A 27,459-nucleotide genomic window follows, 5' to 3' on the forward strand; every position below is an offset into this window, starting at 1 on the left:
GAGCAAGGAGGTTTCAGAGTGGGTAGGGGATGTGTAGATCAAGTGTTTACATTGAAGCATATATGTGAGCAGTATTTAGATAAAGGTAGGGAAGTTTTTATTGCATTTATGGATTTAGAAAAGGCATATTTGTCAGTTAAAAATAGGAGAGGAGAGTTATTAAATGGAGAGTTAGAGGTATTGGGAAGATGGAGGGAATATTTTGAGGAATTGTTAAATGTTGATGAAGATAGGGAAGCTGTGATTTCATGTATAGGGCAAGGAGGAATAACATCTTGTAGGAGTGAGGAATGGTCAGTTGTGAGTGGGGAGAAGTTCGTGAGGCAGTAGGTAAAAATGAAAGGGGGTAAGGCAGCTGAGATTGATGGGATAAAGATAGAAATGTTAAAAGCAGGTGGGGATATAGTTTTGGAGTGGTTGGTGCTATTACTTAATAAATGTATGGAAGAGGGTAAGGTACCTAGGGATTGGCAGAGAGCATGCATAGTTCCTTTGTATAAAGGCAAAGGGGACAAAAGAGAATGCAAAAATTATAGGGGGATAAGTCTGTTGAGTATACCTGGTAAAGTGTATGGTCGAGTTATTATTGAAAGAATTAAGAGTAAGATGGAGAATAGGATAGCAGATGAACAAGGAGGCTATAGGAAAGGTAGGGGGTGTATGGACCAGGTGTTTACAGTGAAACATATAAGTGAACAGTATTTAGAGAAGGCTAAAGAAGTTTTCGTGGCATTTGTGGATTTGGAAAAGGCGTATGACAGGGTGGATGGGGGGGCAATGTGGCAGGTGTTGCAGGTGTATGGTATAGGAGGTAGGTTACTGAAAGCAGTGAAGAGTTTTTACGAGGATAGTGAGGCTCAAGTTAGAGTATGTAGGAAAGAGGGAGATTATTTCCCAGTAAAAGTAGCCCTTAAACAAGGATGTGTGATGTCACCGTGGTTGTTTAATATATTTATAGATAGGGTTGTAAGAGAAGTAAATGCGAGGGTCTTGGCAAGAGGCGTGGAGTTAAAATATAACCCCCACTTTATGTGCGATTCTTTGTCACAGTTGCTCTTTGCTGATGACACTGTGCTCTTGGGAGATTCTGAAAAGAAGTTGCAGAGGTTGGTGGATGAATTTGGTAGGGTATATAAAAGAAGAAAATTAAAAGTGAATACAGGAAAGAGTAAGGTTATGAGGATAACAAAAAGATTAGGTGATGAAAAATTGGATATCAGATTGGAGGGAGAGAGTATGGAGGAGGTGAATGTATTCAGATATTTGGGAGTGGACATGTCAGCGGATGGGTCTATGAAAGATGAGGTGAATCATAGAATTGATGAGGGGAAAAGGGTGAGCGGTGCACTTAGGAGTCTGTGGAGACAAAGAACTTAGTCCTTGGAGGCAAAGAGGGGAATGTATGAGTATAGTTTTACCAACGCTCTTATATGGATGTGAGGCATGGGTGATGAATGTTGCAGCGAGGAGAAGGCTGGAGGCAGTGGAGATGTCATGTCTGAGGGCAATGTGTGGTGTGAATGTAATGCAGAGAATTTGTAGTTTGGAAATTAGGAGGAGGTGTGGGATTGCCAAAACTGTTGTCCAGAGGGCTGAGGAAGGGTTGTTGAGGTGGTTTGGACATGTAGAGAGAATGGAGCAAAACAGAATGACTTCAAGAGTGTATCAGTCTGTAGTGGAAGGAAGGCGGGGTAGGGGTCGGCCTAGGAAAGGTTGGAGGGAGGGAGTAAAGGAGGTTTTGTGTGCGAGGGGCTTGGACTTTCAGCGGGCATGCATGAGTGTGTTTGATAGGAGTGAATGGAGACAAATGGTTTTTAATACTTGACATGCTGTTGGAGTGTGAGCAAAGTAGCACTTATGAAGGGGTTCAAGGAAACCGGCTGGCTGGACTTGAGTCCTGGAGATGGGAAGTACAGTGCCTGCACTCTGAAGGAGGGGTGTTAATGTTGCAGTTTAAAATCTGTAGTGTAAAGCACCCTTCTGGTAAGACAGTGATGGAGTGAATGATAGTGAAATTTTCTCTTTTTCGGGCCACCCTGCCTTGGTGGGAATCAGCCAGTGTGCTAATAATAATAATAAAAATATGATAGAGTGGATAGGGGAGCAATGTTGCAGATGTTGCAAGTATATGGAATAGGTGTTAAGTTACTAAATGCTGTAAAGAGTTTTTATGAGGATAGTGAGGCTCAGGTTAGGGTGTGTAGAAGAGAGGGAGACTACTTCCCAGTAAAAGTAGGTCTTAGACAGGGATATGTAATGTCACCATGGTTGTTCAATATATTTATAGATGGGGTTATAAAAGAAGTAAATGCTAGGGTGTTCAGGAGAGGGGTGGGATTACATTTTGGGGAATTAAATACAAAATGGGAATTGACACAGTTGCTTTTTGCTGACGATACTGTGCTTATGGGAGATTCTAAAGAAAAATTGCGAAGGTTAGTGGATGAGTTTAGGAGCGTGTAAAGGTAGAAAATTGAAAGTGAACATAGAAAAGAGTAAGGTGATGAGGGTATCAAATGACTTGGATAAAAAAAAATTGGATATCAAATTGGGGAGGAGGAGTATGGAAGAAGTGAATGGTTTCAGATACTTGGGATTTGACATGTTGGTGGATGGATTTATGAAGGATGAGGTTAATCATAGAATTGTTGAGGGGGAAAAAAGGTGAGTGGTGTGTTGAGGTATATGTGGAGACAAAAAATTGTTATCTATGGAGGCAAAGAAGGGAATGTATGAAAGTATAGTAGTACCAACACTCTTATATGGGTGTAAAGCTTGGGTTGTGAATGCAGCAGCGAGGAGGCGGTTAGAGGCAGTGGGGATGTCCTGTCTAAGGGCAATGTGTGGTGTAAATATGCAGAAAATTCGGAGTGTGGAAATTAGGAGGTGGTGTGGAGTTAATAAAAGTATTAGTCAAGAGGGCTGAAGAGGGGTTGTTGAGGTGATTTGGTCATTTAGAGAGAATGGATCAAAGTAGAATGACATGGAGAGCGTATAAATCTGTAGGGGAAGGATGGCAGGATAGGGGTCATCCTCAAAAAGGTTAGAAGGAAAGGGTAAGGGATGTTTTGTGGGCGAGGGGCTTGGACTTCCAGCAGGAGTGCATGAGCGTGTTCGATAGGAGTGAATGGAGACGAATAGTATTTGGGATCTGTTGGAGTGTGAGCAGGGTAATATTTAGCGAAGGGATTCAGGGAAACCGGATATTTTTATATAGCCGGACTTGAGTCCTGGTAATGGGAAGTACAGTGCCTGCACTCTAAAGGAGGGGTTTGGAATATTAGCAGTTTGGAGGGATATGTTGTGTATCTTTGTACATATATGCTTCTAAACTGTTGTGTTCTGAGCACCTCTGCATAAACAGTGATTATGTGTGAGTGAGGTGAAAGTGTTGAATGATGATGAAAGTATTTTCTTTTTGGGGATTTTCTTTCTTTTTGGGTCACCCTGCCTCAGTGAGAGACGGCAGACTTGTTAAAAAGAAAAAAAGTATAGTAGGTGATTATAAAACATTATAAACAAACATTAAATACACAAGGATAAGAAAAAGGCATCAGGAAAAAATGTAATGCATAATAGGGAAAATCATAAATAAAACTAGAGAAAATAATTATATCTGGAAATTGAGGCCAAAGGAAATGGTAAGTAATGGAAAAAATGAACATTTTCTTGCACATCTCTTAATTTTAAAATAAGCCTATTAGTGTTCTCTATCCAACAGAATGGTTTGGTATTGTTGTCTCAACTTTTTGAGGAAGAAGCAGTTCTGAGCCTCACATGCCGCACACTGTATAGCGGGTGCAACGGTTTATTAGCGCCCGACCTGACTGAGGAGCTGGTCATTCTTTATCCACGTTCAGTCACCACCATTGATGGGTTCTCTCTCTTTCAAACCCTGCGGGGTTGTAGAAACCAAGTTGCTAAAGGTATGTATACAACTGGGAAAGTATGATAACAGATAGAAATCTAATTGCCTAGAAAAGGGTTATACTTGTTTTATAATACTGTGTCTATGAAGCCCATTGCAGCCTTGTGTAGTGTTTAAAATTACAGTAGTTCTTAAGTACAAAATGTGTGTGAGGAAAATGTATGGCTTTGATGTTTAGTAATTTTAGGGGGTTTTTGTTAGGAATTTATTCTTTCTTTCAATAAACCTACCATATCCCACTGAAGCAGGGTTACCTAAAAAGAAAAATGTTTATTTTTTAACTTTAGTAATGTATATAGGAGGAGGAGTTACTAGCCCCTTGCTCCCAGCACATTAGTCGTGTTTTACGACATGCATGGCTTACAGAGGAAGAATTCTGTTCCACTTTCCCATGGAGATAAGAGGAAATAAACAAGAACTATATATATATATGCTTGTACACGCATGTGTAGTGTGACCTAAGTGTAAGTAGAAGTAGCAAGATATACCTGAAATCTTGCACGTTTATGAGACAGAATGAAGACACCAGCAATCCTACTATCGTGTAAAACAATTACAGGATTCTGTTTTACACTCGCTTGCCAGGATGGTAGTACCTCCCTGGGTGGTTGCTGTCTACCAACCTACTACCTAGGCTAAGGGATTTATGTTTCCTCTATAAACTGCTTAATGTAAAAAGAAGAAAAACTTTTTTCTTTATTTTTGGGGCACCCTTCCTCAGTGTGAGACGGCTGGTATGTTAAACAGAAAAATTAAGGGAATATGAGCGACCTCGTTGGTTTGAAAAAATTATTGGCCTAGTAAGAGTTATATTCCCTGTGTAAATCAGAATTTTTGTAATTGCTTTATGTTGTGTGAAAAATTAAATACTGCTTAAGAAAGGCAAGTTAGGATGAGTTTAGTTTAAATTTATTTAAATCAGTTTGATGTCATATTTTCTTCAAGATGTATTTCAAATGAATAATCTCAAGGAAAGACTTGAAATGATGTACAGCTCGTATGTTAATTACACATAAGTACAGTGGACCCCCGGTTAACGATATTTTTTCACTCCAGAAGTATGTTCAGGTGCCAGTACTGACCGAATTTGTTCCCATAAGGAATACTGTGAAGTAGATTAGTCCATTTCAGACCCCCAAACATACACGTACAAACGCACTTACATAAATACACTTACATAATTGGTCGCATTCGGAGGTGATCGTTATGCGGGGGTCCACTGTATTTTAATTATGTATAATTAATGCTTAAACATTGGTTACATGAAACAGTACCGCATTGAAAAATGCTGTATAAAGTTTGTGTTAGAGCAGTATATTTCAGGATAGATTCAAAATAAATTCTGAAAATATGACAGTTTATTTACATTTGTATGCCCAGTTGGGTTCATATTTCGTGGCACTATGGTGCTGACACCTAGTGGCATAGGCCTACCAATCTCAGCCCACACCACTCTTACCCAGTCTCACTCTGGCAGCTGACCTCTGTCAACAAGGTTTACTCTGTCACTCTCTCCTGGGCATGGCCCTCTGGGCCTGGGCACTTAAACACACTGCCTGTGTACAAGACCCCAAATAAAGTAACAAGCCCCGCTTGCACATACCCGCCAAATAAATCGTAATACATTTCACCTACCCAGTATCTTTTGTTCTACATCACTAACTTGTTGATTGTTGTGATACTGCAGCAGCAGCCAGTGGTGGGGAAAACGTGAGTGTTCCACCACTAGGGTATAAGAAGTGGGGTCTTGTGGATCAGAGTATGGTCAAGGACTGTGCTGCTCCTGGTATGTCTCCGCCCTTTCTCTATGACCATTTGGTCCAGACTTCTCTTGCGAAAGGATTCAACCATGCTTGTGCATCAGGTAGGTTGTATCATGATTTATTTATCCTTTTTTATTACTAAAACATGCATGTATTACATTTTTGTCTAAGGTGTGTTGATTGAGGATTGGGCACACATCTCTTTCCCATAACTACCTGTTTGCCTTTGCTCCTGGCTCTTCACTGAGTAGCTTGTGATGTGCAGTTTGCCTGCAACTTAGGCTTTTTAGTTGTCATTGTGGCTTTTATAATTACAAGGGTACCTTTAGGCCAGAGGCGTCGCCAGGGTTGGCGTCACCCAGGGCGGAATCTTGGGTGTCACCCCCATGAAATTCAAGGGCGGAGGGATGGGGGGTAAACTCCAGTTACGTCACTACCGCATGACCAGTGACTAATGTTTAGTAATGAGAACGTTTAACCCTTAAACGGGCCAAACGTATATATATGTTTTTTCAACATTTGAAAGTATGAAAAAAAATGTACATTTTTTTTTTTTTTACATTTGAAAATGTGTAAAAAAAATTTTATCTACTTTTTTTTTTTTTTGTTTGAAAATATGTCAAAAAACATAGATCTACTTTTGGAGCACTACGGATTTGAATGTCGATCTATTTGGACCGTTTAACCCTTTGACTGTTTCAGGCCCCTCTCTGAAACTGTCATTCTATGTCGCTCAATTTTTGAAAAAAAAAAATTTATTTTTTCTTATGAAATGATAGAGAATCTTTTCCCGATGGTAATGACACCAAAAGTTCGAAATTTGGTCGAAAACTCGTGGAATTATGCTCCCGCGAAGTTAGCGGTCTCGGCGACATATGCGTATCGGCGATTTCGCCGACTTTGAGCCCTATTCTCAGCCAATTCCATTGTTCCAGTTGACCAAACTCATAGCTATTTCTTTAGAACTCCATTTTATCTATCAGCTGAGTACAAGAAACCTCCCATTTACTAATTTGGACTACCCAATATGGTGGTCAGAAATTGGCAATTTGGCCAATTTCACGCAAAATAAAAAAGATGCCAATTTCAAAATAGGGTCCAGAATAAACAAGGTAGACATTTGTGGCACTAAAATAACATATGCTCTGTTCATTAGTCACATCTCTAGGCCCCTCTTATATTATTATTGCTTTCTATTTTGATTTTTTATTCATACAAAAAAATACAAAATTTACTGTTATGCAGACAACTGCATTATTGTAGAAATGGTATAAATAATATCAGTGCACTAGTGAAAGAATATTAGACTCCCCAGTTGACGTGTATTGGACGTGTGGTGTGATTTATTTACTCTTGAACATTGGTAAAAATCGAACATTTCCGCTACTTTGAGCTCAGTTTCAAGGTCGCTTTCATCGTAAAAGTAATGAAAATCATCTCTATTTCTGTAATATGTTTTCCATTTTATCACCTAAGACCATGAAAACGCGAATACAACGATAAATACTATACGAAAATACACCTCAAAGTCGGCGTTTTATTCCAAAAAAACGATCAGAGTTTTTTTTTTCTCATTACGCAATGTGTGCTGCAGGATTTTTTTTATGTGGTGCACACTGACCACACAGACCCATTCTCTCACATGTGGGCCTACCAGCTTTCTCCCACTTGATTTGAAGCCGCTAGAATTATTGAGTATATATACGTCAGAAACATTGGCTCGTAAGACGTATTTATACGTCGAAAACAGTCAAAGGGTTAACCCTTTCAGGGTTTCGGCCGTACTAGTACGGCTTACGACCCAGAGTTTTTGACGTGCTAGTACGCCTAAATTCTAGCGCCCTCAAATCTAGTGGGAGAAAGCTGGCAGGCCTACATATGAAAGAATGGGTCTATGTGGTCAGTGTGCACAGTATAAAAAAAATCCTGCAGCACACAGTGCATAATGAGAAAAAAAACTGATCGTTTTTTTGGAATAAAACAGCGACTTTGCACTGTATTTTCGTATGGTATTTATTGCTGTATTCTAGTTTTCTTGGTCTCATTTTATAGAATGGAAGACATATTACAGAAATTGAGATGATTTTGACTGGTTTTACAATGAAAAGTATCTTGAAATTGAGCTCAAATTAGCAGAAATGTTCGATTTTTACCAAAGTTCAAAAGTAAACAAATCATGCCAAGCGTCCAGTACACGTCAGCTGGTGAGTCTAATATTCTTTCGCAAGTGCGCCAATATTATTTATACCATTTTTTACACTAATGCAGTAGTCTGCATAAAAGTAAATCTTCAATTTTTTGTGATGATAAAAATTCAAAGTGAAAAGCAAAAGAATGTAAGAGGGGCCTTGAGACATGACTAATGAACAGAGGAAATGTCATTTTAGTGCCAGGAATGTCTTTCTTGTTTATTCTGGACCCTATTCGGAAATTGGCATCTTTTGAAATTTGTGTGAAATTGGCAAAATTGCTAAATTCTGATCACTGTACTGGATAGTTGAAATTGGTAAATGGGTGGTTTCTTGCACTCATTCGATAGAAAAAATGGAGTTCTAGCGAAATATTCATGTTTTTTGTCGACTAGTACAGTGGAATTGGCCGAAAATGGGGCTCAAAGTTGGCAAAATTGCCGATGCATAAACATTGCCGAGACCGCTAACTTTGCGAGAGCATAATTCCGTAAGTTTTCCATCAAATTTCATACTTTTGGTGTCATTATGATCGGGAAAATATTATCTTTTCATAAGAATTTTTTTTTTTTTTTTAAATTTGGCCGATCCTGAGAACGAGTCTCGGAGAGGGCCTGTCGACCCTCAAAGGGTTAAGGGCCATAAATCGAACAGGAGAATACAGTGGACCCCCGGTTTACGATCAGCTCCCAATGCGACCAATTATGTAAGTGTATTTATGTAAGTGCGTTTGTATGTGTATGTTTGGGGGTCTGAAATGGACTAATCTAATTCACAATATTCCTTATGGGAACAAATTCGGTCAGTACTGGCACCTGAACATACTTCTGGTATGAAATAATATCGTAAACCGGGGGTCCACTGTATTCTCAACATAATTAATGATAAAATAAATAATCGTACAGATCCCACATTTATTCGTCTTCAGCAATGACCCCCCCCCCCTCCACAAAAAAAAATGAAAAATAAAGAAAAACTTTGCAATACCAGAGAAACACTAGTTCTGATTTTACCTTGAGCCCACGTAACATCTCAGTGAATCTGATCTTATATTTGACCTTGAGCCCAGGTAACATCTCAGCGAATCTGATCTTACATTTGACCTTGAGTACAGGTAACATCTCAGTGAATCTGATCTTACATTTCCTTGCCTTCAATCCTGCAAAATCATCTATCACATCATCAAAATCAATGATTTTCCTTATATAGGCCTATATAGACTATATAGAAACGAAGGATTCTTCTCTTATGTTGGTGCAGCACTGTTTTGTGCATTAGTGTCACCTTCAGAGGCTCTATGGTGTCACCCCCTAAATGTTGTCACCCAGGGCGGCCCGTCCCCCCCTTACAACGCCTCTGCTTTAAGCATCTTGTGGAACTTTCACGAGAGTCTTTTGACATTGACAGTTTAATGGAATTTTTAACTGATGCTGGTTATTTTAACTTGGTGTGTTGGTATTTGTGCATTAAATTTTGTAGTTCTTTGTTAATTTTATCTCTGAGGTCCTTATATGTAATATATTTATTATCCAAAAGCACTGCTTAATCTAGCCTGTATTGGCATCACAAACCTACTTATCTTTTATCTAGCTCGTTGTATCTAAGTTAATCCTAGATTAAAATCAAGGTTTTGAAAATTTTGGTGATGTATGGTAGACTCAAAAATGAAAAAGAAACCAAATATTGTTTAGAAAAGTTGTTTATGAACATGTAATGTTGAATCAATATACTGAGCAAGTGGAATAATACGTTTATAGAGAATTTGGGTTCTCTATTCCGGAGGTTGAATTTTGTTCGCTCATTATAATATGAGGATAAATATATTAGTTTCCTCTAAGATTTGGTTCTCAGTTATCATCCTATTTAATCTGGAATGCAATGAGGTTGATAGGTCAGGCATAATATAACTTATGTGGACTATCGGGCATAGTAAAAATCCTCTGGGGTCACAATTTTAACTCTTCTCAACCTCACCAAAGAAGATTAGTACATTTGAACAATCACTGGTTTCGGTGTTTCCACATGAGCTCTCAGTTAGTATTTATTTTTCCTGAACACCCCTCTTAATCCCTTAGAAACTGTATCCCCAATTGTACATTACTCTAATTGCCCTTGATTATCAGCTGTCCTAGTAACCTTGATGTACTGATTAATGTATTGCATGTCTTTAAAAAACCTTGCCCAAGTTAATGACACTTAATTTTCATCTCCTAACCTCATCAAATGGTTTCTGGATCTGGGCCTGTAAACACATTCATTGCATGCAGATTACACAGTGATAATGAAAGTAATGTGAGAAAATTTTATACATTGACAATTAATTTGTGTATCTGTATACAGATGTAATATATGCAGTTCAAGTTTTGGTTTAAATTCTTATATTGCAGTAACTGCTAATCAGTATGTACCTTGTGTCCAGGTTCATTATATATTATTTAAGTTTGCCTTCATAGAACGTGCATTTTTTTGCAGGTGTGCCGGCCACGTCACTCCTCCTCACAGTTGGTCGTGTACCTTTTGTTGGCTTTCTGACTGCTCAGGAGGGGTCGGCACCACCCTTTGTAGCAGATGTAGCACGCCTGTATGCCAGTAAACTTAAGGACGCACTGGTCTCTGCTGCCAGGTAACACAAATTAACAAGAGTATTTGACTTGCATATACAGTAGTAGGTCACTGACTCCAGATATTCCAACATATGATGTTCCACACCTATGTTATTGTAACTTTGGAGCCAATTAGTTATTTACAAAAGTTGATCTGCAGTAGCAATCATTGCCAACATTCAAACAATCTTTTTTTTTTTTTCAAGCAAATTATTTTAAATGTATTTGTTATACATATCATGCTTTAGCTGGATCTTGTAGTTATTAATAAAAAACTGGTAGAGCCATTAATTTTTCCAGTGGATGGCTGTTTGGAAGAAGTAGAAGTAAAGAGGTTGATCCATCTAAAGTGAAGCCTAAGATTGAACCTGCCACTCCTCTACCCTACAGGTGAGAAGCCAGACCATTATAAGCAGTATGTGCAAGGTACTTAAGAAAAGACTATGCATTTTACAGGATGGATTTGTGTATCTTTATTATTAATAGAGTGTAGGCATTGTAGTTCCCATCTCCAGGACTCAAGTCTGGCTCTCCTCTTTTTTAATATAAATAATCTTGTACTTCAAGGGGCTAGTAACCCCTTCTCCTGTATATATTACTAAATGTAAAAGGAGAAACTTTTGTTTTTCCTTTTGGGCCACCCCGCTTCAGTGGCATACGGCTGGTGCGTTGAAAGAAAGAAGAATCTTGTACTTTGAAGGGGAACAGCTTTCTTAGTACAGTGGTACCCCGAGTTTTGAACTTATTTCATACCAGAAGGCTGTTCAAGTGCTGATACTAAACAAATGTGTTCCCATAAGGAATAATGTAAATTAGGTTAGTCCGTTGCAGACCCCCAAAAACACACATACAAAAGCACTTACAATAATAAACTTACATAATTGTTCGAGATGTAGGTAGTAGGTTGGTAGACAGCAACCGCCCAGGGAGGTACTACCGTCCTGCCAAGTGAGTGTAAAACGGAAACCTGTAATTGTTTTACATGATGCTAGGATTGCTGATGTCCATTTTTCTGTCTCATAAACATGCAAGGTTTCAGGTACATCTTGCTACTTCTACTTACACTTAGGTCACACTACACATACATGTACAAGCATATACTGTATATACACACCCCTCTTGTTTTCTTCTATTTTCTTTCTAGTTCTTATTCTTGTTTATTTCCTCTTATCTCCATGGGGAAGTGGAACAGAATTCTTCCTCTGTAAGCCATGCGTGTTGTAAGAGGCGACTAAAATGCCGGGAGCAAGGGGCTAGTAACCCCTTCTCCTGTATATATTACTAAATATAAAAGGAGAAACTTTCGTTTTTCCTTTTGGGCCACCCCGCCTCGGTGGGATACGGCCAGTGTGTTGAAAGAAGAAGAAAGAATTGTTCGAGATGGGAGCGGTACGAAATTCTGGATACCACTGTATTAGTGTTGCCCCATTATTTGTAACTGTATCCATCAAGGTGGGTGCCTTGGTGTTGGTGAAGGGCTCTTGTTCTGATCTGTTCAAGCTACTCTCTCCTTCCATTGATCAGATGAGATTACCTCCCATTTCCCAGGGACTGTATGATCCCTGCGAGTTTAGTGCTTCCCTTTGAATGTAATACTGTAATAATGCATGCAAGTGTATAGTACACCATAGTTAAGAGGTCAAGAAAATTACTACTGATAAAGTGTCAGTGTAATGAATAATATTTTAATATAGAAATGCTGTAATGTGAATTTGTGTAAACACACTGCTATCATTACTGCATTTTTTCTTTTATGACAAGGTGGTCTATACCAGATACAACACGAGTGGGTGTGTCGGTGATCCTGTCTCCTGGAAGAAGATTAGCTGCTGTAACCGATGATTTTGGACGTGTGACTTTAATAGATATACACAGAGGAGTTGCTGTGCGCATGTGGAAAGGTAAATATGCAAAATTGTTTACTGAATAAATGAATGACTCAGAAACATATTTTGGTGAAATTTATGTAATGAAATGAGTGAAGTTTTTTGTAATTCATAGTTTTCTTAATGCATTGTTGTTGATGCACAGTACAGTATATCTTTGGACAGTCTTTTTTGCTAATGTCATTTTCAGTTTTCTCAACTGTTGGGTCTTTCCCTCACTTGTATTTTCTTGTGTAATCTTCCTTGTCCCTCACTAAAATATATTAGTCATTTTTCTTTATCTTCTGTACTTCAGACATTTAATGTCATATCTTTTTAATATGTCTCAGAAATTGATATAATCTTGTGCTGTGAGTGCTTCAGATTGTCTTGGAACTGTAATTTACATTCTTATCTCCTGTCAGTAATCTCGGTTAAGTATACAGGTTTGTTGCAGTGGGTAGACGAGTATTAACAACAGGGCTTTTGATTGTTTGCTAGGAAAATCTGGCCTTGGGCTAGGCTGTGATCACAGATGGGTACATATAATTGTAAACTTCTGGACTGGTAGAATGAAAAGTTGAAGATGGTAAGTTTTAGATCTAGTCGATTTTCAAAAAAAATGTATTGCTTTTTAAATTTCACCAGGTTATCGGGATGCTAACTGTGGATGGCTTGAGGTGGAGGGAGAATGGGGTGGAACCAAAAGACGCGTAGCCTTCTTGCTGATCTATGCCCCTCGACGGGGTCTATTGGAGGTTTGGACACCTCAGCAGGGACCAAGAGTAGCAGCATTTAATGTTCCTAAACAATCGAGGTAAAATATTTTCAGCAAGTTTTAAGTTTTACTGAAAATATGACCACTGTGTATGAAAAATTTCAGTTTCACTAGTACAAGGTAATAATTTTGTTTTGTAGTGTGATAGCATGACAGTGTGTAAAAATGATGGTTCATGGTTCTTTTTCAGCAAATGCATTACATTATTTAAGGATTTTAAGGAAAGCTTGTTGACCAATTTTGCTGACTTCTTTTGTTGATGTGTGTTGTAAAAGTAATCTTAAACAAAATTTTATTTAGCTCTGAGCAATAGTTTCGAAGTTTTATGCTTTTTCATTTTCCTGATTAGTGTGATTTATAATCCTTAGGGATGAAATAAATACACAGTACAGTCCTATCCTCAATGTATATAACATACATACTGTAGATTTTAAAAAGATATTTACTAACTTATGTTAAAGGGCACCACACATACTGTAACATTCCATTTAGTATACAGATTCTTTAAGGAACATTTGTATATTATACACTGACTGAAAATAGCACAGAAAATTGAACAATACATTGGGAGGCTTGTATACACATCATACACACAGCTGGCTGGATTACGAGCCTGCTGGACCCTAGAGCTGAGAATTTTTTTGTGGTCTTGAAGCACACATTGGAATTTGAAATAATAAATTCCAATGAGTTAATAATTCATTTTAAAATAAAACTTGTAGTTTTATTTTGAGATGCTGTATTTTCAAAAGTCTCTGAACAAAAGTGTCTGAATTTTCATAGGCCTATTATGGTGCTGGATCTGGAGCTTTAGCTCCCTCGGTTCCCTCCTTAATAGGGCCCTGATCATACAGAAATCACCACATTATTTTGTGAATACTGTTTTAATTTTTTATTTGTGCAGCAAAACACTGATCTTTTAACCTAGTTTTTAGACTACCTGAAATGCTCTGTATAACCAGGGACTTTTCAGTAAATATGTCTGTTTCACCAGTTCTTGCAATAATTGTATTTACTGGAAATAATCATTGCTGTTTTCATAATATACTAACAAATTCTTGTTTTCATCAGACTTTTGTACACTCCCCATACCCTATTAGGGGTGAACACTGTTCGAAGAGTGTGCTGTAAAGTGTTTCCGGTGGTTTTCATCAATCCAGATGGGTTGATAAGCGAGGTTACTATTCCATTCCACTTGGCATTAGGGTGAGTAGTAGGAGTGTCAAGTCTCCAACATCCATATAAAGATAACTGTAGTTACTCCTTTTTTTCATCCAGTTGAGAAAGTGCATGCAAGGTTCTCATTGTTTTATTCTGTTGTAAGTTTGCAAGTAATTGTATCGAGTCTGTAACTTGTACTTCCACACCAGTGTAGTTTTATCCCAGCCTCTCACTTTTTTTAACTTGATATCTTGTACATAATTCTTTCAGAGAAAATGAGAATGAGAATGTGTGAGAAAATGAGAATGTGTGAGAAAATGAGAATGTGTGAGAAAATGAGAATGTGAGAAAATGGGAATGTGGGAGAAAATGGGAATGTGGGAGAAAATAGAAATATGGGAGAAAATGGGAATGTGGGAGAAAATAGAAATATGGGAGAAAATGGGAATGTGGGAGAAAATAGATTTTTTTTTTTTTTAACAAGTCGGCCGTCTCCCACCGAGGCAGGGAGAAAATAAGAGTGAGAGAGGAAAGAACTTGTGTGCAAGAGATCAGGTAAAAAAAAAAAAAAAAATATAAGATGACCTAAGATATCAGTGGTGTGGAAGAACAGGCTGACTTTCTAGATTTAAAATAAATAAATTAGCAAACTTAAAAGAGAAATAACTATTGTTTCATTCCACAGTCATTCTACAGAACTCAATTATTCCTGTGATCTTTTGTCTGCACTTTATCATTAAGTCAAATTGTGATATCTTCTGGGCAGTAGTTAGTTAAGTATTAATGACTGGGGAAACTTTTTTCTTTGATGTGGCCTTCACTAAAAATAATTTTTTTTTGCTATGGTGACTTTTCATTATTGCTAATTCAGTTTAGGTGCCAGTTATTGAGCACCTGTTATAGTGCATCATATTTCTGATGTGCAACTTATTGTGGTATTGGCAAAATTTGTAAAAGCAGGTTGTATTCACATTTTCTGGGGAAAGGAGAGTTTGAGAGCTCAATTTTTTTTATGATTAATTTCTCCATTCTTTTAGTGGGAAAACTAGTAAACGTGCTCGAGATCTTCACCTTGTAAAGACTCTCAAGTCCCACCTAAGGAGTGGAAATGAAGAAGAAGTCTTGACCACCATGACGGAGATCAAGACCGCAGGAGTGCGTAAACTGGCTGTGACAACGCTCATCATGTCTCAGCATCTCACTGTACTGTTGTTACAAGGACTGCTTCATCATCTTCTCCCTCTCTATGGTGTAATGGAGACAGAAAATGGTATGTGAAGAGATATTACCAATTGCATTACTTATATTTAGGAGAAATGTTTCAATACCTTTGAATTTCTGTGAAGGAATTACACATTGCAGAATAAATTTTGTATGGGAGAATAAAAGCTTTTTTTGAATGTGAGCAAAAACATTTATGAAGAGATTCAGAGGAAACTGGTTGACCATTTTCCTGGAGGTGAACAGCACATTTCCAGCATTAAAGAAGAAGTGGGATGTTGCAATTTGGAGAGCTATCTAAACTGTGATGGCAGCATGTTTCTGGCAAGACGGCTACTTTTTTTTTTTTTTTAAGTTTACCTTCATTGGTGGAAGACAGCTGCGTTAAAAAAGAAAAACTTTTTCTGCAACTTGTCTTAAACCTCACTGTTGGCAGCAGTATGTATTAATGAAACTGCAACTGCACAGTATTGAAAGTACAGTGGACCCTCGAATTTCGTCATCACTTTTCTGTATGTAAAACTATGGTTATTCTCTATAAAATGTATTTTTTGTTAATATTTCCCATAAGAAATAATGTAAATCCAATTAAACCATTCCAGACACCCAAAAATATTAACCCTTACAGGGTTTTTGACGTACTAGTACAGCTTACGAACCAGGGTTATTGACGTACTAGTACGCCTAAATTCTAGAGCCTTCAGATCTGGCGAGAGAAAGCTGGTAGGCCTACATATGAAAGAATGAGTCTGTGGTCAGTGTGCGCAGTATAAAAAAAATCCTACAGAACACAGTGTGTAATGAGAAAAAAAAAAACTTGGACCGTGTTTTTGGATTAAAACAGCGACTTTGCACTGTATTTTCGTATGGTATTTATGGTTGTATTCTAGTTTTCCTGGTCTCATTTTATAGAATGAAAGACATATTACAGAAATTGAGATGATTTTGACTGGTCTCACAATAAAAAGTACTTTGAAATTGAGCTCAAAGTAGCAAAAATGTTCGATTTTTACCAAAGTTCAAAAGTAAACAAATCATGCCAAGCGTCGTCCAATACACGTCAACTGGCGAGTCTAATATTCTTTCACAAGTGCGCTGATATTATTTATATCATTTCTACACTAATGCAGTAGTCTGCATAACAGTAAATCTTCTATTTTTTGTAAGAATAAAAATTCAAAGTGGAAAGCAAAAGAAATGTAAGAGGGGCCTGGGGATGTGACTAACGAACAGAGGAAATGTCATTTTAGTGCCAGGAATGTCTCTCTTGTTTATTCTGGACCCTATTTGGAAATTGGCATCTTCTGAAATTTGTGTGAAATTGGCAAAATTGCAAATTTCTAACCACTATTGGGTAGTTGAAATTGGTAAATGGGTGGTTTCTTGTACTCATTTGATAAAAAAATGGAGTTCTAGCAAAATAAATATGATTTTTGTTGACTAGTACACAGGAATTGGCCGAAAATAGGGCTCAAAGTGGGCGAAATCGCCGATGTTTATGCATCGGCGAGACCGCTAACTTTGCGAGAGCATAATTCCGTAAATTTTCCATCAAGTTTCGTACTTTTGGTTTCATTATGATTGGGAAAAGATTCTCCATCATTTAATAAGAAAAAATAATTTTTTTTTTTCCCAAAAATTTTCGACCCTGAGAACAAGTTTAGGAGAGGGCCTCTCAACCCTGAAAGGGTCAACAAAAAATACATTTTATAGAGAATAACTATAGTTTTACATTCAGAAAAGGGATGATGAAATTCGAGGGTCCACATAGTAAAGTGGAATGAGCTAGGTAACAAAGTGGAAGTAGACTTCATGCAGGGATACGTGTGGAAATATGGTAAGAGCTAATTTTCACCCATGAAAAGTTAGAGGTGGGAGCAGGAGCTATAGGTTGGTCTATCTTCCCATCATATTAATTCATTCATTAGATTTATCACCACTCCATAATACTAGAGAGTGATTTCTTTTTTCTCTCTCTTTCCTTCTCCAAGTTATGAAACTTAAATATTCATTGGAAAATGCACAGCATAGATTATTGAATTTCAGCAGATTAATAGACTGAAAAGTGTTATTAATTGTAATCCTAAAATAATAAATGTGTGTGTTTTACAGATACATGCTAGTTGATTTTCTAGTATACTGTGTACTGATTTTTCTCATATGTTATACTGCAATGTACAGTGCTTTATTGATTTTTGTATAATATTTTTTCTAGGGGAGGGGACTCAAAATTTGGATCATGAGAGTTTGTTGCTTGGCCAGCAGTTGCTTCGCCTCAAGCAGTTGCTGAACTTGTACACCGTGCTAGTGCAGTTGCACACTGTCCGGGAAGCTTCACCAGATCCTGATGACCAAGCTTTAGTCACGGTCAGTCCGTAAATTTTCATTACTAAAATTAACAAGTCTTATGAAATATTTATTTATTTATTTTATGTCTTTGCAAACAGTACATTGAGATTTTGTATTTACAATAGTGGGTTCCAATGCAAAGAGAGCCTCTATTATGCCTAGGCATTATAGGCCAACTTAACATTATTGGCTTACAGACTATTTAACACAAAGGATTAAATCATAGATGTACAGTAGGATAGTAATTATTTCATAGTTGTACAGTAGATCATTAATTATAAGTAAATCAAATTTGTATAAGACAAAAGATATATTCATATATTCAAAAATGCTTTCTGTGAAAACAATGATTCAATTATATTCCTGTCAACAGTGGATAAAAGGTTCAAAGTGATTGTTGAAGTTATGATGTGGGAGTACATAAGTGAGTATGTGTGTACTGAGTATTTAGCATTGAGTTTAGGGTGATTAAGTGGCTTTTGAGAAGAGTCTTAAATTAATTTTCAGATATCAAAACACCATCTAGTAATGGGAAGATTGTTGGTATGGTTGTCAATTATTTTCCTATTTCTGAAGGGTTTTTAAAATCTTTGGGACCTGACGAGCTGTTGGAGTGTGAGCAGGGTAATATTTTGTGAAGGGATTCAGGGAAACCTGTTAGCCAGACTTGAGTCCTGCAGGTGGGAAGTACAATGCCTGCACTTTAATGGAGGGGTTTGGGATATTGGCTGTTTGGAGTGACATTTAAACTGTTGTATCTTTTTTGGTTTTTCTTTTTGGGTCACCCTGCCTCGGTGGGAAACAGCTGACGTGTTAAAAAAAAAAAATCTGAGCACCTCTGCAAAGGCAGTGATTATGTGTGATTGATGGTGAAAGTGTTGAATGATGGTGACAGTATTTTTTTTTGGGTCACCCTGCCTTGGTGAGAGACAGCCGACGTACTGAAAAAAAAATTATACACATTCCTATCAACCTGGAGATTAGTAAATGCCAAAGATTTACAAACTTTTTCCTGTGTCTACTTACCTGCTCAGTGTGTCCTTTCACTTGGTCTTATTATCTCTTATGCACCCCCACTTAAGTACACTTTGTTCATCATCCTTTTGGTTATACTGACCTGTCATTATATACTAGAGCATATACTGAATAGGTGGTGGTAAAGTATGGTTAAGTTGTGATAATTGGTGTTAAAGTGACATTGTTCATTTGAACCAAAGGTGAAAGGTGTACTGTTGTTATGATCGGATTGTTGAATGATGATGAAAGTATTTTCTTTTTTGGGGAATTTCTTACTTTTTGGGTCACCCTGCCTCGGTGGGATACGGCCGGTGCCCAGCGGTGAGAGTAGCGACTTTCATTGCTGAGGTCCAGTTAATAAACCCTGGGCATTAACATAAACAAAAAAATTTTCAGGTAGTAGGTTGGTAGACAGCAACCACCCAGGGAGGTACTTCCGCTCTGCCAAGTGAGTGTAAAACGAAAGCCTGTAATTGTTTTACATGATGGTAGGATTGCTGGTGTCTTTTGTCTGTCTCATAAATATGCAAGATTACAGGTACGTCTTGCTACTTCTACTTACACTTAGGTCACACTAAACATACATGTACACGTTTATTTATACACACTCACCTGAGTTTTCTTTGATTTTATCTTAGTTCTTGTTCTAATTACTTTTCCTTTTATATCCATGGGGAAGTGGAATAAGGATCTTTCCTCCGTTAGCCATGCATGTTGTAAAAGTCAACTAAAATGCCGGGAACAATGGGCTAGTAACCCCTTTTCCTGTAAAAATTACTAAAAAGAATAATAATAATAAAAAGAAAATTGTCAAGGTGGGAAGTTTGAATGTGCATGGATGTTCTGCGAATGATAAGAAAGAGATGATTGTGGATGTTATGAATGAGAAGGAGCTGGATATCCTGGCTTTAAGTGAAACAAAGCTGAAGAGGGTGGGTGAGTTTCAGTGGAGAGGAATAAATGGGATTAGGTCAGTGGTTTCTAATAGAGTTAGAGCTAAAGAAGGAGTAGCAATAATGTTGAAGAATAAGCTATGGCAGGAAAAGAGGGTTGTGATGAATGGTTTGAAAAACCGACAAGTTGAAGATTGAGACACTTATGCAGCATATGGGAATCTTTATTCCCATATGCTGCATAAGTGTCTCAATCTTCAGGAAAAGAGGGACTATAAATGTATTAATTAAGGATTATGTGGAGGAAAATAAAGGTTGGATGTGAGAAGTGGGTTATAGTAAGCATTTATGCACCTGAGGAAGAGAGAAGTATAGAGGAGAGAGAGAGAGAGATTTTGGGAAATGTTGAGTAATTGCGTGGGGAGTTTTGAACCAAGTGTGAGAGTACTTGTGGTTGGGGATTTTAATGCTAAAGTGGGAAAAAATGTTGTGGAGGGAGTAGTAGGTAAATTTGGGATGCCAGGGGTAAATGAAAATGGGGAGTCTTTAATTGAGCTATGTGTAGAAAGAGGTTTGGAAATAAGTAATACATATTTTATGAAAAAGGGGATAAATAAATATACAAGGTATGATGTAGCACATAATGAAAGTAGTTTATTAGATTATGTATTGGTGGATAAAAGGTTGATGGGTAGGCTCCAGATGTACACGTTTATAGAGGGGCAACTGATGTATCGGATCATTATCTAGTTGTAGCTACAGTTAGAGTAAGAGGTAGATGGGATAAGAGGAAAATGGCAACAACAAGTAAGAGGGAGGTGAAAGTGTATAAACTAAGGGAGGAGGAAGTTCGGGTGAAATATAAGCAACTATTGGCAGAAAGGTGGGCTGGTGCAGGTATGAGTAGTGGGGGGCTTGAAGAGAGTTGGAATAGTTTTAAAAATGCAGTATTAGAATGTGGGGCTGAAGTTTGTGGTTATAGGAGGGTGGGTGCATGAGGAAAGAGGAGTGATTGGTGGAATGATGAAGTAAAGGGTGTGATAAAAGAGAAAAAGGTAGCTTATGAGAGGTATTTACAAAGCAGAAGTGTTATAAGAAGAGTAGAGTACATTGGACCCCCGGTTTACGATATTATTTCATTCCAGAAGTATGTTCAGGTGCCAGTACTGAACGAATTTGTTCCCATAAGGAATATTGTGAATTAGATTAGTCCATTTCAGACCCCCAAACATACACGTACAAACGCACTTACATAAATACACTTACTTAATTGGTTGCATTGGGAGGTGATCGTGAAGCGGGGGTCCACTGTATATGGAGAGTAAAAGAAAGGTGAAGAGAGTGGTGAGAGAGTGCAAAAGGAGAGTGGATGATAGAGTGGGAGAGGTACTGTCAAGGAATTTTAATCAAAATAAGAAAAAATTTTGGAGTGAGTTAAACAAGTTAAGAAAGCCTAGGGAACAAGTGGATTTATCAGTTAAAAACAGAAAAGGGGAGTTAGTAGATGAGGAGATGGAGGTTTTGGGTAGACGGCAAGAATATTTTGAGGAACGTTTAAATGTTGACGAAGAAAGGGAGGTGGTAATTTCATGCACTGGCCAGGGAGGTACAGTGGACCCCCGGTTAACGATTTTAATCCGTGCAAGAGGGCTCATCGTTATGCGAAATAATCGTTATGCGAATGAATTTTCCCCATAAGAAATAATGGAAATCAAATTAATCCGTGCAAGACGCCCAAAAGTATGAAAAAAATTTTTTTTTACGACATGAAATGTTAATTTTAATACACACAAACTGAAAAAGGCATGCACAATTAAATGACACTTACTTTTATTGAAGATCTGGTGATGATTGATGGGATGGGAGGAGGGGAGAGCATTATCTTCTTACTGTTTAGAAGGGGAATCCCCTTCCATTACGACTTGAGGTAGCAAGTCCTTTTCCGGGGTTACTTCCCTTCTTCTTTTAATGCCACTAGGACCAGCTTGAGAGTCACTGGACCTCTGTCGCACAACAAATCTGTCCATAGAGCTCTGTACCTCCCGTTCCTTTACGATTTGTCTAAAATGGGCCACAACATTGTCATTGAAATAGTCACCAGCACGGCTTGCAACAGCTGTGTCAGGGTGATTTTCATCTATAAAGGTTTGCAGTTCAACCCACTGTGCACACATTTCCTTAATCTTTGAAGTAGGCACAATGGATTCCACAACTGGCATAGGCTTCTCAGGGTTAGCCCCAAACCCTTCAAAATCTTTCTTAATTTCCATACTAATTCTCACCCTTTTTACCACAGGGTTGGCACTAGAAGCTTTCTTGGGGCCCATGGTCACTTATTTTCCAGAAACAGCACCGAAAACACTGTAATAATACAAAATATTCCGAGTGTATGCTTGGATGTTACCGCGGAGGCTGGCTGGTAAACAATGGGACGGCCGGCACATGTGAGGCTGGCTGAGGGCACATTGGACGCGTCTCGGACGAAAATCGGTAAGCGGGTTTTTAATCGGTATGCGCGGCAAAAATTTTGCGATAAAAGTAATCGGTATGCGGAAAAATCGCTATGTGATGCCATCGTTATGCGGGGGTCCACTGTATATCATCTTTTAGGAGTGAAGAAGAGCAGGATGTGAGTGTGGGGGAGGTGCGTGAGGCATTACGTAGACTGAAAGGAGGTAAAGCAGCTGGAACTGACGGGATCATGACAGGAATGTTAAAAGCAGAGGGGGATATAGTGTTGGAGTGGTTGGTATTTTTGTTTAATAAATGTATGAACGAGGAGAAGGTACCTAGGGATTAGCGGAGAGTGTGTATAGTCTCTTTATATAAAGGGAAAGGGGACAAAAGAGATTGTGAAAATTATAGAGGAATAAGTTTACTGAGTATACCAGGAAAAGTGTACGGTAGGGTTATTATTGAAAGAATTAGAGGCAAGACAGAATGTAGAATTGCGGATGAGCAAGGTTTCAGAGTGGGTAGGGTATGTGTAGATCAAGTGTTTACATTGAAGCATATATGTGAGCATTATTTAGATAAAGGTAGGGAAATTTTTATTGCATTTATGGATTTAGAAAAGGTATATGATAGAGTGGATAGGGGAGCAATGTGGCAGATGTTGCAAGTGTATGGAATAGGTGGTAAGTTACTAAATGCTGTGAAGAGTTTTTATGAGGATAGTGAGGCTCAGGTTAGGGTGTGTAGAAGAGAGGGAGACTACTTCCCAGTAAAAGTAGGTCTTAGACAGAGATGTGTTATGTCACCAGATGGGGTTATAAAAGAAGTAAATGCTAGGGTGTTTGGGAGAGGGGTGGGATTAAATTATGGGGAATTAAATACAAAATGGGAAGTGACAGTTACTTTTTGCTGATGATGCTGTGCTTATGGGAGATTCTAAAGAAAAATTGCAAAGGTTAGTGGATGAATTTGGGAATGTGTGTAAAGGTAGAAAGTTGAAAGTGAACATAGAAAAGAGTAAGGTGATGAGAGTATCAAATGATTTAGATAAAGAAAAATTGTATATCAAATTGGGGAGGAGGAGTATGGAAGAAGCGAATGTTTTCAGATATTTGGGAGTTGACATGTCAGCGGATGGATTTATGAAGGATGAGGTTAATCATAGAATTGATGAAGGAAAAATGGTGAGTGGTGCATTGAGGTGTATGTGGAGGCAAAAAATGTTATCTGGAGGCAAAGAAGGGAATGTATGAAAGTATAGTAGTACCAACACTCTTATATGGGTGTGAAGCTTCGGTAGTAAATGCTGCAGCAAGGAGGCGGTTGGACGCAGTGGAGATGTCCTGTCTAAGAGCAATGTGGGGTGTAAATATTATGCAGAAAATTCGGAGTGTGGAAATTAGGAGAAGGTGTGGAGTTAATAAAAGCATTAGTCAGAGGGCTGAAGAGGGGTTGTTGAGGTGGTTTGGTCATTTAGAGAGAATGGATCAAAGTAGAATGACATGGAGAGCTTATAAATCTGTAAGGGAAGGAAGGCGGGGTAGAGGTCGTCCTCGAAAAAGTTGGAGGGAGGGGGTAAAGGATGTTTTGTGGGCGAGGGGCTTAGACTTCCAGCAAGCGTGCGTGAGCGTGTTAGATAGGGTTGAATGGAGACGAATGGTATTTGGGACCTGACGATCTGTTGTAGTGTGAGCAGGGTAATATTTAGTGAAGGGATTCAGGGAAACCGGTTATTTTTATATAGCCGGAATTGAGTCGTGGAAATGGGAAGTATAATGCCTGCACTCTAAAGGAGGGGTTTGGGATATTAGCAGTTTGGAGGGATATGTTGTTTATCTTTATAGGTATATGCTTCTAAGCTGTTGTTCTGAGCACCTCTGGATTTTCTTTTTTGGGTCACCCTGCCTCGGTGAGACACAGCCGACTTGTTAAAATAAATATAAATGTTACATATATAATATATGGTAGTAGGTTGGTAGACAGCAACCGCCCAGGGAGGTACTACCGTCCTGCCAAGTGAGTGTAAAACGAAAGCCTGTAATTGTTTTACATGATGGTAGGATTGCTGGTGTCCTTTTTTCTGTCTCATGAACATGCAAGATTTCAGGTACGTCTTGCTACTTCTACTTACACTTAGGTCACACTACACATACATGTACAAGCACATATATACACACCCCTCTGGGTTTTCTTCTATTTTCTTTCTAGTTCTTATTCTTGTTTATTTCCTCTTATCTCCATGGGGAAGTGGAACAGAATTCTTCCTCCGTAAGCCATGCGTGTTGTAAGAGGCAACTAAAATGCCGGGAGCAAGGGGCTAGTAACCTCTTCTCCTGTATATATTACTAAATGTAAAAGGAGAAACTTTCGTTTTTCCTTTTGGGCCACCCCGCCTCGGTGGGATACGGCCGGTGTGTTGAAAGAAAGAAAAGATTACTAAAAAGAATAAGAAGAAGAAAATTGTCCAAGTGGGAAGTCTGAATGTGCGTGGATGTTGTGCAGATGATAAGAAAGAGATGATTGTGGATGTTATGAATGAGAAGAAGCTGGATGTCCTGGCTTTAAGTGAAACAAAGCTGAAGGGGGTGGGAGAGTTTCAGTGGAGAGGAATAAATGGGATTAGGTCAGGGGTTTCAAATAGAGTTAGAGCTAAAGAAGGAGTAGCAATAATGTTGAAGGATAAGCTATGGCAGGAAAAGAGTTACTATAAATGTATTAATTCAAGGATTATGTGGAGTAAAATAAAGATTGGATGTGAAAAGTGGGTTATAATAAGCGTGTATGCACCTGGAGAAGAGAGAAGTGTAGAGGAGAGAGAGAGATTTTGGGAAATGTTGAGTGAATGCGTGGGGAGTTTTGAATCAAGTGTGAGAGTAATGGTGGTTGGGGATTTTAATGCTAAAGTGGGTAAAAATGTTATGGAGGGAGTAGTAGGTAAATTTGGGGTGCCAGGGGTAAATGTAAATGGGGAGCCTTTAATTGAGCTATGTGTAGAAAGAAATTTGGTAATAAGTAATACATATTTTATGAAAAAGAGGATAAATAAATATACAAGGTATGATGTAGCACGTAATGAAAGTAGTTTATTAGATTATGTATTGGTGGATAAAAGGTTGATGGGTAGGCTCCAGGATGTACATGTTTATAGAGGGGCAACTGATATATCGGATCATTATTTAGTTGTAGCTACAGTTAGAGTAAGAGGTAGATGGGAAAACAGGAAGGTGGCAACAACAAGTAAGAGGGAGGTGAAAGTGTATAAACTAAGGGAGGAGGAAGTTCGGGTGAGATATAAGCGACTATTGGCAGAAAGGTGGGCTAGTGCAAAGATGAGTAGTGGGGGGGTTGAAGAGGGTTGGAATAGTTTTAAAAATGCAGTATTAGAATGTGGGGCAGAAGTTTGTGGTTATAGGAGGGTGGGGGCAGGAGGAAAGAGGAGTGATTGGTGGAATGATGAAGTAAAGGGTGTGATAAAAGAGAAAAAGGTAGCTTATGAGAGGTTTTTACAAAGCAGAAGTGTTATAAGAAGAGCAGAGTATATGGAGAGTAAAAGAAAGGTAAAGAGAGTGGTGAGAGAGTGCAAAAGGAGAGCAGATGATAGAGTGGGAGAGGCACTGTCAAGAAATTTTAATGAAAATAAGAAAAAATTTTGGAGTGAGTTAAACAAGTTAAGAAAGCCTAGGGAAAATATGGATTTGTCAGTTAAAAACAGAGTAGGGGAGTTAGTAGATGGGGAGATGGAGGTATTGGGTAGATGGCGAGAATATTTTGAGGAACTTTTAAATGTTAAGGAAGAAACAGAGGCAGTAATTTCATGCACTGGTCAGGGAGGTATACCATCTTTTAGGAGTGAAGAAGAGCAGAATGTAAGTGTGGGGGAGGTACGTGAGGCATTACGTAAAATGAAAGGGGGTAAAGCAGCTGGAACTGATGGGATCATGACAGAAATGTTAAAAGCAGGGGGGGATATAGTGTTGGAGTGGTTGGTACTTTTGTTTAATAAATGTATGAAAGAGGGGAAGGTACCTAGGGATTGGCAGAGAGCATGTATAGTCCCTTTATATAAAGGGAAAGGGGACAAAAGAGACTGTAAAAATTATAGAGGAATAAGCTTACTGAGTATACCAGGAAAAGTGTACGGTAGGGTTATAATTGAAAGAATTAGAGGTAAGACAGAATGTAGGATTGCGGATGAGCAAGGAGGTTTTAGAGTGGGTAGGGGATGTGTAGATCAGGTGTTTACATTGAAGCATATATGTGAACAGTATTTAGATAAAGATAGGGAAGTTTTTATTGCATTTATGGATTTAGAAAAGGCATATGATAGAGTGGATAGAGGAGCAATGTGGCAGATGTTGCAAGTATATGGAATAGGTGGTAAGTTATTAAATGCTGTAAAGAGTTTTTATGAGGATAGTGAGGCTCAGGTTAGGGTGTGTAGAAGAGAGGGAGACTACTTCCCGGTAAAAGTAGGTCTTAGACAGGGATGTGTAATGTCACCATGGTTGTTTAATATATTTATAGATGGGGTTGTAAAGGAAGTAAATGCTAGGGTGTTTGGGAGAGGGGTGGGATTAAATTATGGGGAATCAAATTCAAAATGGGAATTGACACAGTTACTTTTTGCTGATGATACTGTGCTTATGGGAGATTCTAAAGAAAAATTGCAAAGGTTAGTGGATGAGTTTGGGAATGTGTGTAAAGGTAGAAAGTTGAAAGTGAACATAGAAAAGAGTAAGGTGATGAGGGTGTCAAATGATTTAGATAAAGAAAAATTGGATATCAAATTGGGGAGGAGGAGTATGGAAGAAGTGAATGTTTTCAGATACTTGGGAGTTGACGTGTCGGCGGATGGATTTATGAAGGATGAGGTTAATCATAGAATTGATGAGGGAAAAAAGGTGAGTGGTGCGTTGAGGTATATGTGGAGTCAAAAAACGTTATCTATGGAGGCAAAGAAGGGAATGTATGAAAGTATAGTAGTACCAACACTCTTATATGGGTGTGAAGCTTGGGTGGTAAATGCAGCAGCGAGGAGACGGTTGGAGGCAGCGGAGATGTCCTGTTTAAGGGCAATGTGTGGTGTAAATATTATGCAGAAAATTCGGAGTGTGGAAATTAGGAGAAGGTGTGGAGTTAATAAAAGTATTAGTCAGAGGGCAGAAGAGGGGTTGTTGAGGTGGTTTGGTCATTTAGAGAGAATGGATCACAATAGAATGACATGGAAAGCATATAAAT

General features: G+C 38.4%; 1 protein-coding gene across 1 annotated transcript in view; it reads left to right on the plus strand.

Moving 5' to 3' along the window:
• Rab3-GAP (Rab3 GTPase activating protein) overlaps nt 1–27,459 on the plus strand; it is a 74,135-nt gene that overhangs the window by 11,235 nt on the left and 35,441 nt on the right. The window contains exons 6-14 of the mRNA XM_053779268.2: nt 3,722–3,926; nt 5,616–5,792; nt 10,353–10,503; nt 10,784–10,873; nt 12,245–12,384; nt 12,997–13,165; nt 14,198–14,332; nt 15,325–15,557; nt 17,724–17,875. Of these exons, the coding sequence (XP_053635243.2) occupies nt 3,722–3,926; nt 5,616–5,792; nt 10,353–10,503; nt 10,784–10,873; nt 12,245–12,384; nt 12,997–13,165; nt 14,198–14,332; nt 15,325–15,557; nt 17,724–17,875 (1,452 nt within the window). The remainder of the gene's footprint in view (nt 1–3,721; nt 3,927–5,615; nt 5,793–10,352; nt 10,504–10,783; nt 10,874–12,244; nt 12,385–12,996; nt 13,166–14,197; nt 14,333–15,324; nt 15,558–17,723; nt 17,876–27,459) is intronic.

The sequence above is a fragment of the Cherax quadricarinatus genome, chromosome 29 (genome assembly GCF_038502225.1).
Source record: "Cherax quadricarinatus isolate ZL_2023a chromosome 29, ASM3850222v1, whole genome shotgun sequence".
Classification (NCBI taxonomy): Eukaryota; Metazoa; Arthropoda; class Malacostraca; order Decapoda; family Parastacidae; genus Cherax; species Cherax quadricarinatus.